Here is a 17,344-nt window from a genome sequence, read left to right as displayed (position 1 = left end):
TCTCTTAATGAAAAAGGACATCTGTCACCAGCCTCACTTTGTACTATTTTCACATGTTCAGAAGGTGCAAATGTTTGACTTTGACCCAGTTACCTACCAGAAGAACTATTTCCTGCCAAATGCCCATAGACTTAGCAGCGTTAAGTCTACTTCATTTGTCCTGGCTTGGGTTTCCTGCAGGAGGCGTGTTTCTGAAAGCCCTCAGATGACACATACCTGTAGTGTCTGAAATGCTGGCAATCTGAAGGTTTTCTGACTACAAAACACTACTCTGTCTGCCCCCATCAGCTAGTCAGCTGACTCCAGAAAGTGCTGTGGCTTGCAGAAAGATGCCCAGAGGGACCTGGGAAGACTGAGAGGGGGCTTCCCCTGGTGGAGCAGTGCCCATGTTTCAGGAGTGCTTGCCCAGCCCCGTGCATTTGCCCCATGCCAGCTCGGAGAGGCTCACCGTCTCGAGACATCCCCACGGCAAGGCATTTCTGCAGCCGACAATGCTGGCAGCGGTTCCTGCTGGTTCGATCGATCAAACAGTTCTTCTGACGAGGACAGGAGTAGGTGGCATTGCTCTGCTGACTTCTCCTGAAAAAGCCCTGTGATTCAGTTATAAATACGGAACAGGTTAGTGTCCGTTCCAGCGGTGATACCAAAGGCCATGGGCTAAGCACTGAGCACCATTAAATTAATATTTAATGGAGGGATAAGCTTGGAGCAGAATCGTCCAGGAGACCATTAATGAAATTAAAGTTGCTTCTTTTTCCTTGAGTAAAATTAACCCCCAGAGCCTAATCCTCTATCCCTTACACATGCAAAACTTCCTTTAACTTCCACCCAGTTGACTGTAAAAGACACATGATCCAGCTGAAAAAAAAAAAAAAAAAAAAAAAAAAAAAGCTGTGTGCCTTGCTGGAATGACCCCAAAGGATTTGCCTTTAATCTCTAAAATACCTTTTTTAGGGGGTGCATGTATGGAGGTGTACACACAATTGTGTGTGTGCATGCGCATGTGCGCGTATGCATGAGTGTGCTGTGGAGGCCAAAGGAGGGCATCAGATGTCCTGTTCTCGCTCTCTACCTTATTCGTTCAAACAGGGTCTCATGGTACCTGGAAATAGACATGTCGCAAGCCCTGGTGACCCTCCCATCTCTGTCTCCCACAGTCCCCTTGGCTATGCCTGGCTTTCTGTGTGAATGTTGGGGATTCAAACTTAGGTTTTCATCCTTATGTAGCAAATGCTCTAACCCACGAAGTCATTGATCTCTCCAGCCTCCAAAATACTTTTTGGTAAAATAAACATTTCTCCAGGCTGCCCAAAGTTAAGGAAAACGTGGTTGCACTCAGCTCGCTGCAGTCTGGGTGTGTCGTGGTGCACTGTGGTGTTGAAGTTTTCTCTCTGCCACTCAAGTCTCAGGCCATTTAGGCATCTCTCACTCCCTAAGTCTGAACCTGTTGGTGAAACAGTTGGATGATACTTGGGTTGACTACTTTAAAATCAGTTGCCTGGGGAATTCTCCATCCTCAGTGGTTGAGAATCAGTAGTGTTTAGAATCATAGCCTTTAGGATTTGACAGGTCCAGCATGGTGATTGATCATCGGCTTTCTCATTTGTGTTGAGTGCTGTGTGGGAAGTGAGAGGGTGTGCAAAGACATGAGGGAGCTGCTGACCTCAAGGATGCTGTTTTTGCTGTGTATTTATTAACTTCCCGATTTTCAGTATTGGGACTGAAATGTGCAGGCTTTTCTTTAGTGATCTTTTAGCAGCAACCCACAAGCTTACCACAGGTACAGTATTTCCACTGTCACTTTCTTGAAAATGTGTTCTAATCTGCCATAGATTTCTTATACAACACTTGTGCTACTTAGAAGCATATTTCTTAACTTCCAGATACACGGCAGAGGCATTGGAGATGTATGTATATGCACTGCACATATATGTATACATGTATATCTATACATACATAGATATACATGCATACACATACGCATATATATTTTTTCTTTCAATGGCATTGTAAGCTGGGCAAAAGAAAAACACCCAAAAGAAAAGTAAGGTAAGGAACTGTTTGTGTGAAGGGTATAAGAGAGAGAATGGTCATCTTCAGAGCTTTCTTTAATGATAAAGACAGATGATTCCAACCAAGGGGACATCGACAGGTCAGGGAGTAAAGGAAGAACGGACCAGGTAATGTCAAAATAGTAGTGATATGCTTCTGCCAACAGATTTTTCCAGAGGCTAGTTTGGCTACTATATTAGAATTGTTAAGAACAGCAACAAAATGTGCTTGTCCTGTAAGTGAGGAATCTTTTAAGGAATAAACATTAAAGGACCACCAGAGAAATGGCACAAAGATTCATCCAGAAGGAGGCTCTGGAGAGCACTAGCGGCCCAGCATGATTGACATGTTCTAGTACACACTCACCCAATGGAGCTGGGTACCACTGAAAATCATGTTTCAGAAATAGCGTTAATATAAAAAGGTGATAAAACTGGCTAAAGAACTAAACCCAGGTAATCCAGTTTGCAAGTGCGAGACCATCACACATTTGATATTAAAAAATGAAGGAAAATTATACCCCTGAATGATAAGAGTTGCTGGTTTTGGCTAGTAGGCCCATGCGTGACTCTAATTTTCTCTTTTTCTCTTTGCTTTCTGATTATTACTCTGGAAGTGGACAGGCATGCAAGGTACTGGGAATCCACTGGCCCTGGCCTCATGTGCTGCTCAGGTGGTGACTGGGGTCTGTGTGGACCAAGTCATGAAAGTTAGATGCATGTGAGCTTAGCTCCTTTAATTTACTTTGTAGCAAGGACAGTGTCTTGGAAAGCAGTCCCTTGTCAAAATATTTAAAGTCCTGTGTGTGTGTGTGTGTGTGTGTGTGTGTGTGTGTGTGTGTGTGTGATCGATCCTCGGTAAAAAGGGAGTGAGAAAAAGTTTTCTTAGAAGCCAAGGAAATATATTTAAAACATACCAAGAGGTCGCCTGCATGGGTGTTCATTTCAGTCTCTGTCTGAGTGTTTACCGCCTTCCTGAGACTCAGTCACTGTCCAACCCCCTCTTTGTTCCTTTCACAGGGATTTTAAACAAGATTTTTATTTTATTTATTTGTATGAAGGGCAAAACCTCTCAATGGTGTGACTTGCTCAAAATCCCACCTCCAGCATGACAGGAAGTCAGGTCAGGGATTTTCCAGGCTGCTTTCTAGAACATTCCCATCCCTTTTATTTCCCCACTTCCATGATTTGTCAAGAGAATCCCCTCCCTCCTCCCTCATTCTCATCGAGGCCCACCTTTATATGAGTGTCCAGATCCAAGGTATGCACTGGTACATTGACTCTGAAATCAACATTTCTTTTTAGATTTGTTCCTTCAGCTGACCTGGGGCTGCCACTCCCCAGGCATCTTATCAAATCAACAACTGAGGCGGGGTAGGAGTCACATGAGAAACCAGCCTCTGAAATCCATTGTCTCCTTCCCTCTGCCCAGAAATAGTCTGTCTCCTTTGGTTCACATTACCTACTTCAGCCGTGTGGCGATCACTTGCGCTCATTCATAGAATGAAGGGCAACGAAACTGGGGGCAAGGTCTCAGAGTCACTCTCATTAAGGACATCTGAGTAAATCGGCTCGTGGATTGATTACAAGGATGATTGATGCAGTATTCTATGGATCTAGGGTTGGTGGCATCAATCCTGGAGCTCACAACTGGCTTCCAAGCTGTCTGCTCAGATGTGGCCGCTGGGAAGGATGTGGGAGAGCAAGCCCCCCCCCCCCCCACACCCTCTTCACATTTACTTTTCAGTTGAGTCTGTCAAGCACAGGTCTGCTCAGCAGCTGTGACAGGACAGAGCTGAGAAGCAGGAGGAGGCCATTCTCTTGGGCGAAGAAAACAGAGCCCCGTACTCAAGAAGAAATATCCTCTATTCTATGGGAGGGGTCTGCTGTAGCTTTCTAGGGAGAGCCTGAGGAGGCTGCAATGATTCAGCCAAACTGAACTTTGCGTTTTCAGAGCGATGAGTCCTTTGCCTCCCCGGGGTATGCTGCCTGTGCATATCCTGCTCATCAGGTGCTGTCCACCTTAGGCTTTTGTTTCTTATATTTATTTATTTTTTGTGACCAAGTCTCTCACTGGAACCTAGAACTCATGATTGGGCCAGGCTGGCTGACCCTCGGCCCTGAGTATCAGCCTGTCTCCACCCCACCCCTCTTCTCTCTATGGAGATTACAAGTGCATGCATGCAGTCACACCTGGCTTTTAACATGGCATTGAATGCAGGGCCTCATGTTTACATCATAAATGCTTCGCTGAGCCATCTCCTCAGCCCTGGCCTTCTTTTAAAGACCTCTTCATTGTTCCTTGGGGGGATTTCTAAGCAGTTCAATGTTGAGGAAGTTATACCAGTAAAATAAGTAAAGCTTTAGAATACATAGAGAGTTGGGCAGTGGTGGCGCACGCCTTTAATCCCGGCACTCAGGAAGCAGAGCCAGGCGGATCTCTGTGAGTTTGAGGCCAGCCTGGGCTCCAGAGCGAGATCCAGGACAGGCTCTAAAACTACACAGAGAAACCCTGTCACAAACAAACAAACAAACAAACAAACAAACAAACAAAAAAAACCCCAAAGAATATATAGGAGAGAATTGGAAGTGAGAAGGAAACAGAAGAAAGCTTAGTAGGTTCCTTGTTTCTTTTTTAATTTTTTTGATTCTTCATTTCTTAATGTGGAAGCATCACATTTCCGAGTGAGAAGCAGGTTTCTGTCTGCTTGGAGATGTCCTAGAGAAGGTCCCTCTGAGACATGAGTTCCTGAGGCTGAGCAGCCTGTGACAAAGCTTTGAGGGAATGGGTACCACAGAGCCAGCACTGAAGGCAAGAAAGGCATTAACTACATCATTGTTCAATTTTACTAGTACCAAAAGGTATGTCAGAACACAGAGCTTTCATTCCAGACATGGTGGGCTTGAGTGAAGTCACCATGATCTACCTCAGGTAGGAGATGCTAAGACTGCAGTCGGATTTTTCTTTGGACCACCAGCTCACAAATAATGACACAGAGACTTATTATGAAATCTTGGCCTTAGCTCTTAGAACCTACTTAAACTAACCTATTTCTATGAATCTATGTTCTGTCATGTACTACTTTCTCTGTGTCTCCTCATGTCTCTCGCATACCTAGACTCATCTCCAATTTCCTCTCTCTCTGCCTAGAAGTCCCGCCTATACCTCCTGCCTATCTATTGGCCATTCAACTCTTTATTAAACCAATCACAGCAATATCTTCACACAGCATATAATGATGCCACATTGGATTGTGGCAAACTACCACCACCTAGTGGCTATATGCTGCCATGCAGCCCTTCAAAATACAACACCAGTAAGCCTTCTGTGCTGGAAGGAAGTTGAAAGATAATCAGGCACTGTAGCCCTCAGCAGGTGACACAATGGAGTCACCCGTGCAGGTTTTGACAATGCACCATAAATCCTTTACCTTTAGGGAGACAATTCATGTAAATTCAGAGTTTGAGCAATATGAAATAGTTACAACCATAATGTCCTACCAACAAGACGACCTAAACATGAGCTGAAGGACAATGGTAACAAAACAGGCTAGCATGGGCAGCAGAAAGCTCAAGAAGCTTCAACTCTCCACAAAGAACCACAAGCAACCAAAGAATGCTGAGAACCTGAGAAATAGTCTTCCCCAGGGACAGGCACCAGTGGTTATCCAGTACCAAATGGAGAGCCCCAGAACACATACATACAAGTCACATTATACAGACTGAGCAGACTGTATTTAGGAATATATATGAGTGTGTGTGTGTGTAACAACTGAAATAAGGAATGAATTTGGAAGAACAAGGAAGGGTATATGGGGCAGTCTGGAGTGAGGAAAGGAAAGGGGAAATGATTTAATTATATTATGTCAAAGTAAAAAAACAAATTATGTATATGTGTGTCCCTGGTATGGTTGAATGTAGTGTCTTGGAGGCCAGAAGAGGACATCGGATCCTCTATAACTGGAGTTTACGGGGGTTCTGAGCCACTTGACCTGGGTACTGGGAACTGAACTCTAGTTCTCTAAGAGCATTATGTGCTCTAAACTGCTGAGCCATCTCTCCAGCCCCATGTTATCTTGTACTCAGAGTGCAGTTTTTGAGCTTTATTTCTGATACCTGCTTACTATTCTTTGGGCGTGTCCATTCCCTGATACTTTTCAGAAAACCATATGGTTATATATATTGAATTTGACCACTGGGTGGGAGTCTTCCTGGGTTAGACCTGGGCTAGGGTGTTCAGGAGAAAGCTTATACCTGACTGGATTCAAGAACTGAATGGTAAATATCAGGAAATTCATTCAACCCAGTTATTAAACCTAACCACTAAAAAATGATTATTAGGATGTGTGCTGCGAGTATATTGGAAGGCTGAAAACCATTGGGGATACTGAAGTACTGGTTATTTCTCCCCGACTCTCTAGCAAGGCTGTATCCTGGGCAGCTTGCAGGAGCCTCATGGTGGAGTATTTACACCATGGAAACTGGTGAGCTTGGTTGATTGGTGGCTGTCTAAACTGAAACGGTCATACAGAAAGTGACTTCAATGCAGACTGAATGCGAGAGTGTGTTATAACTGTGGCCATGGAATTGGGGATAGCATAGAGAGGTGGAAGTATTCATCCAGAATTTGAAGGTTACTAAATGATTCAGCAAAGTTGTTCACACCTTCACTGACGAAGATGTGAAATTCTAAAATGTGGCTCTGTTTTCTCACGTTCTTATTCATATGTGGAGATGAAATTGTCTACCCGAATTCAGGTTGAAGCTGTAGACTTTATTTCCTCCATCCAGACTTGGGGACACACTCATCTAAGACCCAGCAATGGAGTCCTCCCTGCCCATCAGCCCCCCAGTTCTTCACCCTCATGATAACTAGGTAATGGCCACCCGTCCAGGCATCTGTCTCCCAGACTCAATCCTCTTCCCAAAGCCACATATAGACCCACCTAAACTACCGTTTCCTAGCTCCTCAAATGACCTCTGTCCCTGCCATAGCCTGGAAACTCATAATCTACCCCGCCCCCCACATTCTCTGGGACCTTTTCTGAGCCAGCCCAGCCCATCCCCGGCATAGTCCTACTCTGACTTTACCCCTCAAATTGTGTTACTTCTGTCTCAACTACCTTCTTTGTTCAAAATAGTTCATTCCAATACTTGTTGAATCATGATGGGGGGCAGTAATAGTTATGTTCTCAGCATGCTTCTAAGTGCTGTGCGGGACACTTCATTAACTGTACGTAAAGCAGCAATTTGCATATCTATTTTACAGACAAGTTTCAAGTTCAGAGAGATTTTCAGAGCTACGTGTTCAAGACCTCACAGCAGGCAATGACAGGAGGTGCCAGATTTGGGTTCCTGATTCTAGGTACATCTTATTCCAAAGGTCACAGGTTTTTGTTTTTGTAGTGGGTATGCCGAAGGTCAACCTTGAGTATCAATCTTCAGGAGCTGTGTTTCCTTCCTTCCTCCCTCCCTCCCTCCCTCCCTCCCTCCCTCCCTTCCTTCCTTCCTTCCTTCCTTCCTTCCTAGTAGGGGTTTATCACTGGGCCCCAGGGCTCACCAGTTAGACTAGGCTGACCCCAGGGATTCTCCCGTCTGCCTCTCCTAGGAGTACAGGTGTGTGTTACTGGGGATCAAACTTGTCTAGCAAGTGCTTCACCAATGAAGACATCTCCTCAGCCTCAGGTCACAGAAGTATGGAGGACAGATTGGAAAAAAAAAAGGCCCCAACCTGCTTCTCAGACCTGTAGTGAAAACTGTTGATAATGATCAAATCAAGGATGATACAGGGTCTCAAACGCTGTTTCTACATAGCTGGGGAAACTAGGCTGCTAGATCTACCTCATAAAAATCTTTGAAATATCAGGGTTATTAATGGTTTGGCCCAAGCATGTGGGCTGGTGGAACACTGAACTGTAGATCTAATGGGGAGGTACTCAGGAGTCTTACCCTTGGGGTGGAGGTGTCCCCTCATACTTGGGGCTGCTTCTCCATGAAGCACAGGCTGCAATACTGATCTGATGTTTGGTCTTTTGACAATTTTCACGTAATGAATTGATTCCTACAGTTCATTAACATACCCACTTCCACTTCTGTGTACACATATGTCTTAATTAGCTGCTCATTGGCTGTTTAATTACAAGAAAACAGCTGACAGCTGCCTTGTGGAATTCTAATGGCAGACGCTTTGGAATGGCTACACATTTGCTTTTTGACAACCAAGATTTATTCATGACTCTGAGTTATTGGGAGTGCTCCTATGCCTGTCCAAAGCATTGCATTTGAAATTCAACTAAGAATTGGAATTTCAGAAGACTTTACGAGTGGGTTCTATGTCTGCCTTTTGTTTTATTTCTGGGGGTGGGAAGAGCCGAGTCCTCTATGTATACGATGCCCTATGTCCCAATTTTATTTTATTTTTTATTTATCCTGGGAGCTTTCTTTTGGGAATGTTCAGGAGGGTGAGGATGAGTGTGGGGAGCAAGTGGAGCAGCAGGACAATGGGGGAAAGATGGTAACTGTCAGTTTTACTCAGGGGAAAGGTCATCCATAGATTGAAGTCAGGGAGAGGAAGAGGCAAAGAAAGAGGCTGTGTAGACCAGGCTGGCCTCAAACTCACAGATCCGCCTGCCTCTGCCTCCTGAGTGCTGGGATTAAAGGTGTACACCACCACTGACGGGCTTGAGACTCAGGTTCTTCAGTCTCACGTGCACCAGTTAGCTGGTGTACAGGTCCCCTAGCCAGGCAAACCTACCCAGGGAAACTTTCTCCAATAGATATGGCCCACCTCCTCATGGAACTGTGTGTGCCAGTGAGCTCTGATGTGAAGCTGACCTCACCTCACATGTCCCATTTGTAAATGGAGATATCTGCTAGCACCTGAGCTCCAACATTCTCAGATCCAATCCCAGGAAAGGCACTCAGCGCCCCAAAGGAGAACCTTCCAGAAATCTAGCACTAGGGCAGGGAGAATTTCTATCTACTACACTGCCTTGAACACAGTGTGTTTGTGAGCAGAGGAAGGACAGTAGCTACTGAGACATATTTAACAGGTCATTTGGTTTTGTGGCGCTGCAGATTGAACCAGAAGTACTCCATTCACCTCATGACTTAGATGTGGCAGAATGGAAAACTTTGATGGTTGAAGGGGGAAGTAACAGCAGCTTTTCCCAAATCTAATTTTCATTTTAAAAGGCTGAACTCTAATCCAGGACTAGGCATTTTAAAGCATTAAAATTAAAAATATTGAGTATGAAAGCATTAATGTTGAAAACTAGACAGAACCAGCTCAGGGGTCACAGTGACTTTTTACAATCAAATAACAGCAACAAATAGAATTTATGAAGAGCTATTTGGGCCTAAAGGGAAAACTGGTCAAGCTTCTTTCCAGCTAAGCACATACAAAGCTCCTCATACTTTGACAATTTCCTCAGAGGGGAGAAAAGTATCTGTTACATACTCTAAATTTCTTTAAAAACCTTCCTATAGTCATTTTATGAGAATGCATATATGCGGAGATGATTGTGAATTTTCCTGTTATTGGCTGAAAGAGAAAGTTTCACATAGGACACTATCTTAGCTCTAAGTCACTGATGAATAAGTCTCAGAAAAATGAATCCTCTATGGTAAATATACTATGATGTAAATGTATATCTATTATGATTTGTATGTGTGTCTATAATACACGACCCCCTCCTCGTTACATATCTACTTGATGTGCTATGTGCTTTCCCTCCTATGTCTAATTGTACTGGCAGAAAGAAAATCATTTCTGATTAGCCATGGGGGGAGTCACCTACACCTGGTTAAAATTTGATAATTAATGACAGTGGCAGAAGTCTCTTGACTTCACTGGAACTAGGGATGAAGCTGTTTCAGTCAGAAACTACAATGTGGAACAGGTACCGTATCCCTCAAAAATGTTCAACACTGAGTAGATTACACTTTCGTGGTTTAGTAGCCTTCATTGTGGGAAGCTACCTGAGCAGAGGCTCAGAACCAACAGCTGAAAGCCATTTCAGCATGGCGGTGTCACGTGGACAGGATTTGGAAGGGCTTCCAGATGATGAGAGGCTCTTACCTGCTGTTAGCTTTACAGTTTGCTTTTCCTTCCTCCAGAATAAACACTGGGCCTTAAAATGTACTGTGTGCATGTGGAAATGCATCGGCTCTCTGTCACTTGAGGATTTACTGAATAGCCCGTTACTAGCGAGCCTTTCAAATTGCTAAAGCATGGCACCCAAGTCACTCACCCCTGTATTTCATATTTCCAGCTACTGTATGTCAGTTCAACACACAGAAGAACCACAGGGGTGCAGTGGGCAGACTCAGGGAGGGGTGAGCTTCTTGGGCAGAATGGAAGGACCTAGGTGGTATAAACACCTGGGTGATAGGCCATGAACCAAAGTCAGATTTACTGAGGACCATGGCAGAGCAACAAACGCTGTGGGGATAAGAGAGGCTCTGGTGCTTCTACCAAGGATACAGCTTTGGGGACGCAGGCTGAAGTTGAGGCCATGGTTACAGACAGGTCATTTGCATAGCTAGGTTAGTATTTCAACTTTCTTTTCACCTGTGTGTGGGAGACATGCAGAGGCCACGGGGGGGATGGGGGAGGGTCTCCCACTGTGCTCTTACTGCCTGAGACAGAGATGCTCCCTGTTTCAGCTCAGGGGGCTGGTCACTTAGCTCTCAGGATATGCCTAGTTCTGCCCCACCAATGCCAGGGTTCCAGCACACACCACCGGAGGCAGCATTTTGTTTTATTTTTTTTTAAACATAGACACTAGGCCCTTATACGCACAATGCAAGTGGTGTTACCCACTAAGCCTTCTCTCCAGCCTTAAGTATTTCATTTTTAAAAGAATTTATTTCAGAGAGGCCAGATTAAGGAAGAAAAGGGTGTGGGATTTTTTTTTTTTTTTTTTAATAAATCCAGTACTGAGGCCTTTGCCACAGCAATGAATAATTCAAAATTCCCCTCAAGTAACAAGTTTCCCATTTCTAAAAGGTGGGTGGCCTTTTAAAGTACAAAAGGATTTGGTGATATGCAAAAGTCCCAAGCTTTGACCAGTGAGGTGGCTTAGTGGCTAGAGGGACTTGCCACCAGGACTGATGGCTGAGTTCCTGGGGCCCCCGTGGTAGAGAGAACTGACTTCTGCAAGTTGTCCTCTGACTTCCACATGCATGCCATAGCATCTGCACACCACTTTGCTGCTCCAAATAATACACGTAATAGTTTAAAAAAAAAAATCCGTCTTCACTAACCTGCAGTCTAGATGATGTATTTACATGTATGTAAATCAGCAAACGATATTATGATTAGCAGTGACAGGAACAATTTTAACAATTATGAGGCTAATCTCCCCCAAATCTCTCAGACATTACGTATGTCTGCAGGTGATTTTCTATTTTATGACACAATATATTCTTGTTTTCACTAAAGGAATGCAAACCAAATTCAAATTCACAAATTCTCCCCCTGTCCCTATCTTTTTTTTTTTTTGAGCTGAGGATCGAACCCAAGGCCTTGTGCTTGCTAGGCAAGTGCTCTACCACTTAGCTAAATCCCCAACCCCCCCCCCCCCCCCACTTCCCGGCTTAGAACTCTTCCCATACAAGCAGAAGAATTTAAATCTTAGTCAAAATTTGTATAAGTTTGGGGGCATGGTCTTGGAATGACTAAGCATCTCTGTCTTCCGTTCTCACAGTAAGCCTGTTCTGTGTCCCTGGCCCCATGGTTACATCATTCAAATGACTCTTTTCTGGTCTTTGGGCTTTTATTTAAAAGCACCTCCTATTCTTGTACTAGGCTGAACAGGTAGGAAGGGCAGGTATTACGGCTACTTCATGGAAAAAGCCGAGTCACTTAAAAGGCTGAGATGTGTCCCAGACAATGTGGGCAAGTCCCAGGAGTAGAGCTCAGTTCTGTAATTTAGCCAGGTGCACTAACATCTGGATACCAACAGAAAGACTTAGTCACATCCATGTGAAACTTGGAAATACTGTCTCATAAATCCAGTAACAGGGCAATCAGAGGTCTTGTGTGTGTGTGTGTGTGTGTGTGTGTGTGTGTGTGTGTGTGTGTGTGTGTGTGTGTCGTGGGTGGCCATTCTTGGGATTTTTCACATGGGCACCAAGGGATTTGAATTCAGGTTTTCATTCCTGCACACGGAACGCTATTACCCACTGAGCCATCTCCCCAGGCCCTGAGGTAGCTCCTCAGTGCAGCAGATTCTGGTCCCTTGCTCTTTATTCTTCTGCCATGTTGAAGGAAGGAGTAAAGTATATGTAACCACAGTAATTATAATTGAATAGCGCAGTCCTGACCACACCCTGTCATCATCACTCAGAATCTCAAGGAGTTGAATTTTTAGGCAGACTGGAAGTAAAAAATAGAAATGGCAAAGATGCCCTGTAACATGAATAGAAACAACAACAACAACAATTAAAACAGCTTACCTTGCAGCCTTCACACGTAATGACACCATAATGGATTCCTGACGATTTGTCTCCACAGATCTTGCATGGAATAATTTCAATTTGAGCTGCAACAGAAGCATGCAACCAGTTAATTACATTTTCTTTTAAACACCTTATAAAAGCGTTCCCCGATCAGCATTTGTATAGTGAAAACTAATAACCTGCTAAACATTATCCTGCATTAACTATTCATTGCTGAACTGTGAGGGTCCCCCTAGAGCCCTGGACTAAATTATGGCTGCTCGTTATATAATAGCTTTCGGGTTATTAAAATGGGTCATTTGAGAAGGTGTTTAAGAGCCCACAAGAAGACTGGAATCAGCATTTCAAAGGCTTCCAGAACTGGAGAGTTCGCAGTTTAGGCCTCAGAGCAAAGCTGATACTAAAGTGTGTCCCTTCCCATCCCATCTCATTTTCCATCATTATTTTTAAAAGGTCATAAATCTGTCTTGGCTGAGCATGTGGCTTTTGACTTGTAGAGAAAAATACACCCCCCCAAAGTCAGGCCTACTTAGGAAAATGATTCAATTCAAAATATTAATAAGTTACATATGATAGGAAGGGCTCCTCACTCATCCTTTAAAAGAATTAATGTAGTTGCCATGTGTTCAAAATTAGTTCATCTTTGTACAGCCAGACCTTTCAGCCATAAAGTTAATATCCTGCCTGAATTTAATAATGATGAATTTTGCCAAACAGGAGAAGTTGCTTCTGAATTTTTTTTATGATGGAAATTGATTTTTCTTTTGGTGCAGCATGCATGTATTTTTATGCAATTGATTATTTAAAGCTGCTTGCCTCTGGAAAACCAATTGATTAAGATATCACACCAAAGTTCGAAGTCCTGGCTAGGCATCTATTCATCTCTAAATAAACACACTATGTTTCCAGTAGAGTCAGAAAAAGCAGAATGGAGAACTGAAATATACAGAAGAGAATACATGGGGGGGAAATTCCCACATTTAACTCATTTCTTAAATAAGACTTCTATATGAAACTCATGGAGACCAAGACTGATCTGCAGTGATGACTATGATCCCATTTACCTAGAATGTTCTGTTGTGCTACATTTACATTCCAAAATTTTCACCGTTGGATATCACCACAGCACATTATCTGCCGAGTTATACATGCAGATAGAATAGCAAGTGCCCTAGTTAATTTCATTTTATGCAAGTATTTGGGTAGCTTTATACCTTCCACAAAGCAATGGTTCCATCCAGGGACTCTGTTGCACGATGTGTGCAACACACACAAACACACGGCTTACTCTTTTCTAATGACATACCATATCCAGTTACATTTTTTGTAACCACTGACTTTGAACTTGATGCAATGATGTAATGCCATATCCAGACACACAAAGTTCCTGGATTCAAACTCATTATAAACTATGCAGTCTGCTAACCCCCTTCCAAGAAGATGAACACAAGTGTGTGGTGACTTCAGCTATTCTAGAAGGAGGGTCTTTTCCCTGTGGAGTTTTTCAGCGCTTCATCCCATGCTTGCTCATCCAAGATTGAGGTGTGTGTGTGTGTGTGTGTGTGTGTGTGTGTGTGTGTGTGTGTATGCATATGCATGTGACAGCAGTGCCTACAGAGGCCAGAAGAGGGCATCAGGTTCCCTGGAGTTGGAGTTGTCACAGGTGGTTGTGAGCTGTGACCATAGGTGCCAGGAACCCAACTCAGGTTCCTTTGGAAGAGCAGCAAGGACTCTTAACCAATGAGGCATCTCTCCTGACCAGATTTAGAGAGTGTTCAAAATCATCTGGAGGCCTACTGTCTCATAATGGTGCTATTGCAACTTAGAATGTTTAGAACTGTATTAATAAACATCCCATTTCCAACTGTGCCTTGTCTGACTTCCTCGAGGGAGATAGCATAAGGCCCCCGTATTGAGCATTCCCCTCAATATTTTCTTCAGTAAAGTCACGGGAAAGGCAGTCTGCTGCACCAGGCAGAGTTATGCTTAATGCTTTTCAGACAAGGGGCAGAGAGAAAGGCATCTTAAAAGTTCTGTCAGCCCACACAGTTCCAACCTGGGTTTTCTCACATGCATGAACTAGTCTATATTGAGAACTGGCTGCCTCCACCCTGACCTGTGAGGAAAAGAAAAATTAGGTAACACTACTCAGTCCACCTATTAAACAGGATTTATCTAAGAAATAAAGACAAACAACTAGGAGCTGCCTTCTGTCCCTGCTCCACTTCAAACTATCACTGAAATGACACGAGCAGACCTTGATACCCCTCCACCCCCACCCCAGTGTAAATCAGCATCAGAACCACTTGGGTCAAACTGAACAGCCTCACTCATCTTCATCCGGGGCCTTTCAAGAACCATCTTCAGGGCACAGCAGCTCAGTGGGTGGACATCTGCCTTGCAAGCAGAGGACCAGAGTTCAGATCTCCACCACCCGCCTAAATGCCTGGTAGGCGTGGCAGCCAGTCTGTAATCCCAGTGTTTGGGAGGCAGGGATAGGAGAGTCCCCAGAGCACACTGGCTATCCAGACCAGCTGAATTGGTGAGTACTGGGTTCAATGAAACGCCATGCCTCAACATAGAAATAAGCTAGACAGCGGCTAAGAAAGACACATGACTCAAACCTCTGGCCTTCACATGCATGTACACACGTGTGCGTCCACACAGATGCAAAACAACAAAATCATCTTCAGTCTATCTTAAAGATGGAAGACACATCTATTAGTTCTGTCTAAGAATCTGAAGACCCTGGGCGGGCCATCCAGGGAGACTAAGTTACACTGCCTGAATCAAGTTGGGATGTGACTGCTACTGCTGTGCTCTGGGGTGGACTTTAGAGAGTACTCAGAATGCTTCTAAAGGGCTATGGTAATGTTATATATAGGGAGCTTTGGTGGTATGCTCACAAGATGGGGAAGGGCTAGAAGTATCATCCCAGCCTTAACACCATCCTCTAGGAATGGCTCATGGCCTGGCTGGGGGAGGGCAGCAACTAATGGCAGCACAGCCTCTGGTGGCTGCTGGGTCAGGGCTGGGGGCCTGAGTCAGGCTTTGGCAGCCTTGGTCTTCAGTCTTGCGTAAGTTCAGGTCTTTCAGATCTCAAGGCTATCCAAACCCAAGCTGATTGCACAAGTTTACACAGAGGCCACAAAGCTAAGAATGAATGGGCGCACGGAGACTCACTTGTCTGTCCAGGATGGGGCCATTCCCCTGGACCTTTGTTCCATCATGATGTGCTTTGCCCGCTTAAAGGGCCCTGCTAGCTGACCCCCCCTCCCCCATGGCTGTCTTCTCTCAGGAGATATTTCCACCCTGAGTGCTCTTTGGGAGTGATGAAAATGCACCTGCTCCTACCGAAAGCCCTCTGAATGTCATCTGATCACAGGATCACACGTGTGGACATTCCCACAGCAAACATTTGCAACTGGGAACAAGGCACTGACCCCTCTCCCCATTCAATTGCCTCAGCTGCCCCAGTCCTACTTACTCTCAGTTGCCTGACTCAAATGAATCAGAGAGAAGAAAACCATAGTTGACGCCTCCCAGACATTTCAAAAAGATGGCGGTTTAGTCCCACCAATTTAAGTTTTCCCTTCAACAGGAAGGATAAGAATCCCTTCGCCTTGTATCCCTTCAGCCTTTCCGTTCTCAGCCAGGAAGCACTGTCTTCTCCACATAATACTCTTTCCACACAAAGGATGTGTCTTGGCTCCTGTGTCTACCACATACATGAACTTGGCCAGCATTCCAAAGCATGATCTTTGTCAGACACTACCACGGTTGACAATCACAAGTACACAGACTAACGTGTAAGCACACGTGCATTTCTCCCAGCCAGCATCGCTGAGCAGTAGACCCCTGGATGCCAGACATGGCTGTATGGCCCCAGATCAGCCTCCCAATGAGCAGCCTTGCTAGGAAAAGGTCTCGTTTGCTCACCTTTTTTTTTTTTTTTTTGAAAGCCCTATTGCCTAACTAGTTTGCTCTTGTACACTCTACGTAATTCAGGCAGGATCTCCACTTTCAGAGGCAGATTTCTACAGCTAACAAGTGACAGTAGGAAGAAGCCTGAGAACGCCAGCATGCCAACAGATCACATGATTCTTGAGCTGGGTGGTCACTTAGCACAGTGATGGTCACTTAGCACGATACATGCATGAGTGTGTGCGTGTGTGTGTGTGTGTGTGTGTGTGTATACATATACATATAGTTTGCTTTTTATTTCTCATCTACAGGAGAAGTAGCCATCAGTTCCTCCTATGGGTGAAAGACTGCTTAACTAAGCAAATGTGACTCTGGGCCTGCAAGGTGGCTCAAAGGTCTTAAAGGCCTTTGACACCAAATCTGATGACTTGAGTTCAGCCCCTAGGACCCACATGGTAAAAAGAGAGAACTGACTCCTGCAAGTTGTCCTCTGACCTCCATATGTGTGTCATACAACATTTGTGCCTAGACACACACACACACACACACACACACACACACACACACACAAACAATTTCTCATCATACCACCCTGCCAAGCCGAACAGTCTGTATAACTATCAATGAACTTGCACTTGGTACACAATCAATGGAGGACCAGGCAACACCTTCTCAGCAATCTGGATGAGCCTACATGCCATAGGAACCTGTGTCAGTAGCATTTCCTAGGAATTACCTGCCCAGCACATAGCTGAAAATTACCATTCACATTTTGGGCTACCTTCTCAATTTTGCAGAACTCCAGGTAGAATGTTTGACCTTCCAGTGACTGACCTCAGGTTTACCAATTCTTAAGACTAGGCAAATTAGTTAGTCCCTCTGATCCCAGCTTCCCAGTTGAATAT

The 17,344-nt window shown here is 44.5% G+C and overlaps 1 protein-coding gene across 1 annotated transcript in view; it reads right to left on the bottom strand.

The window, feature by feature from the left end:
• Window positions 1-17,344, bottom strand: part of LOC118587334 (nuclear receptor ROR-alpha) — a 92,549-nt gene that overhangs the window by 18,620 nt on the left and 56,585 nt on the right. The window contains exons 2-3 of the mRNA XM_036193245.1: window positions 12,513-12,598; window positions 449-590 (exon numbers count right to left, since the gene is read on the bottom strand). Of these exons, the coding sequence (XP_036049138.1) occupies window positions 449-590; window positions 12,513-12,598 (228 nt within the window). The remainder of the gene's footprint in view (window positions 1-448; window positions 591-12,512; window positions 12,599-17,344) is intronic.

The sequence above is a fragment of the Onychomys torridus genome, chromosome 7 (genome assembly GCF_903995425.1).
Source record: "Onychomys torridus chromosome 7, mOncTor1.1, whole genome shotgun sequence".
In the NCBI taxonomy this organism is placed as follows: Eukaryota; Metazoa; Chordata; class Mammalia; order Rodentia; family Cricetidae; genus Onychomys; species Onychomys torridus.
This window is presented reverse-complemented; position numbering and strand designations above follow the sequence as displayed.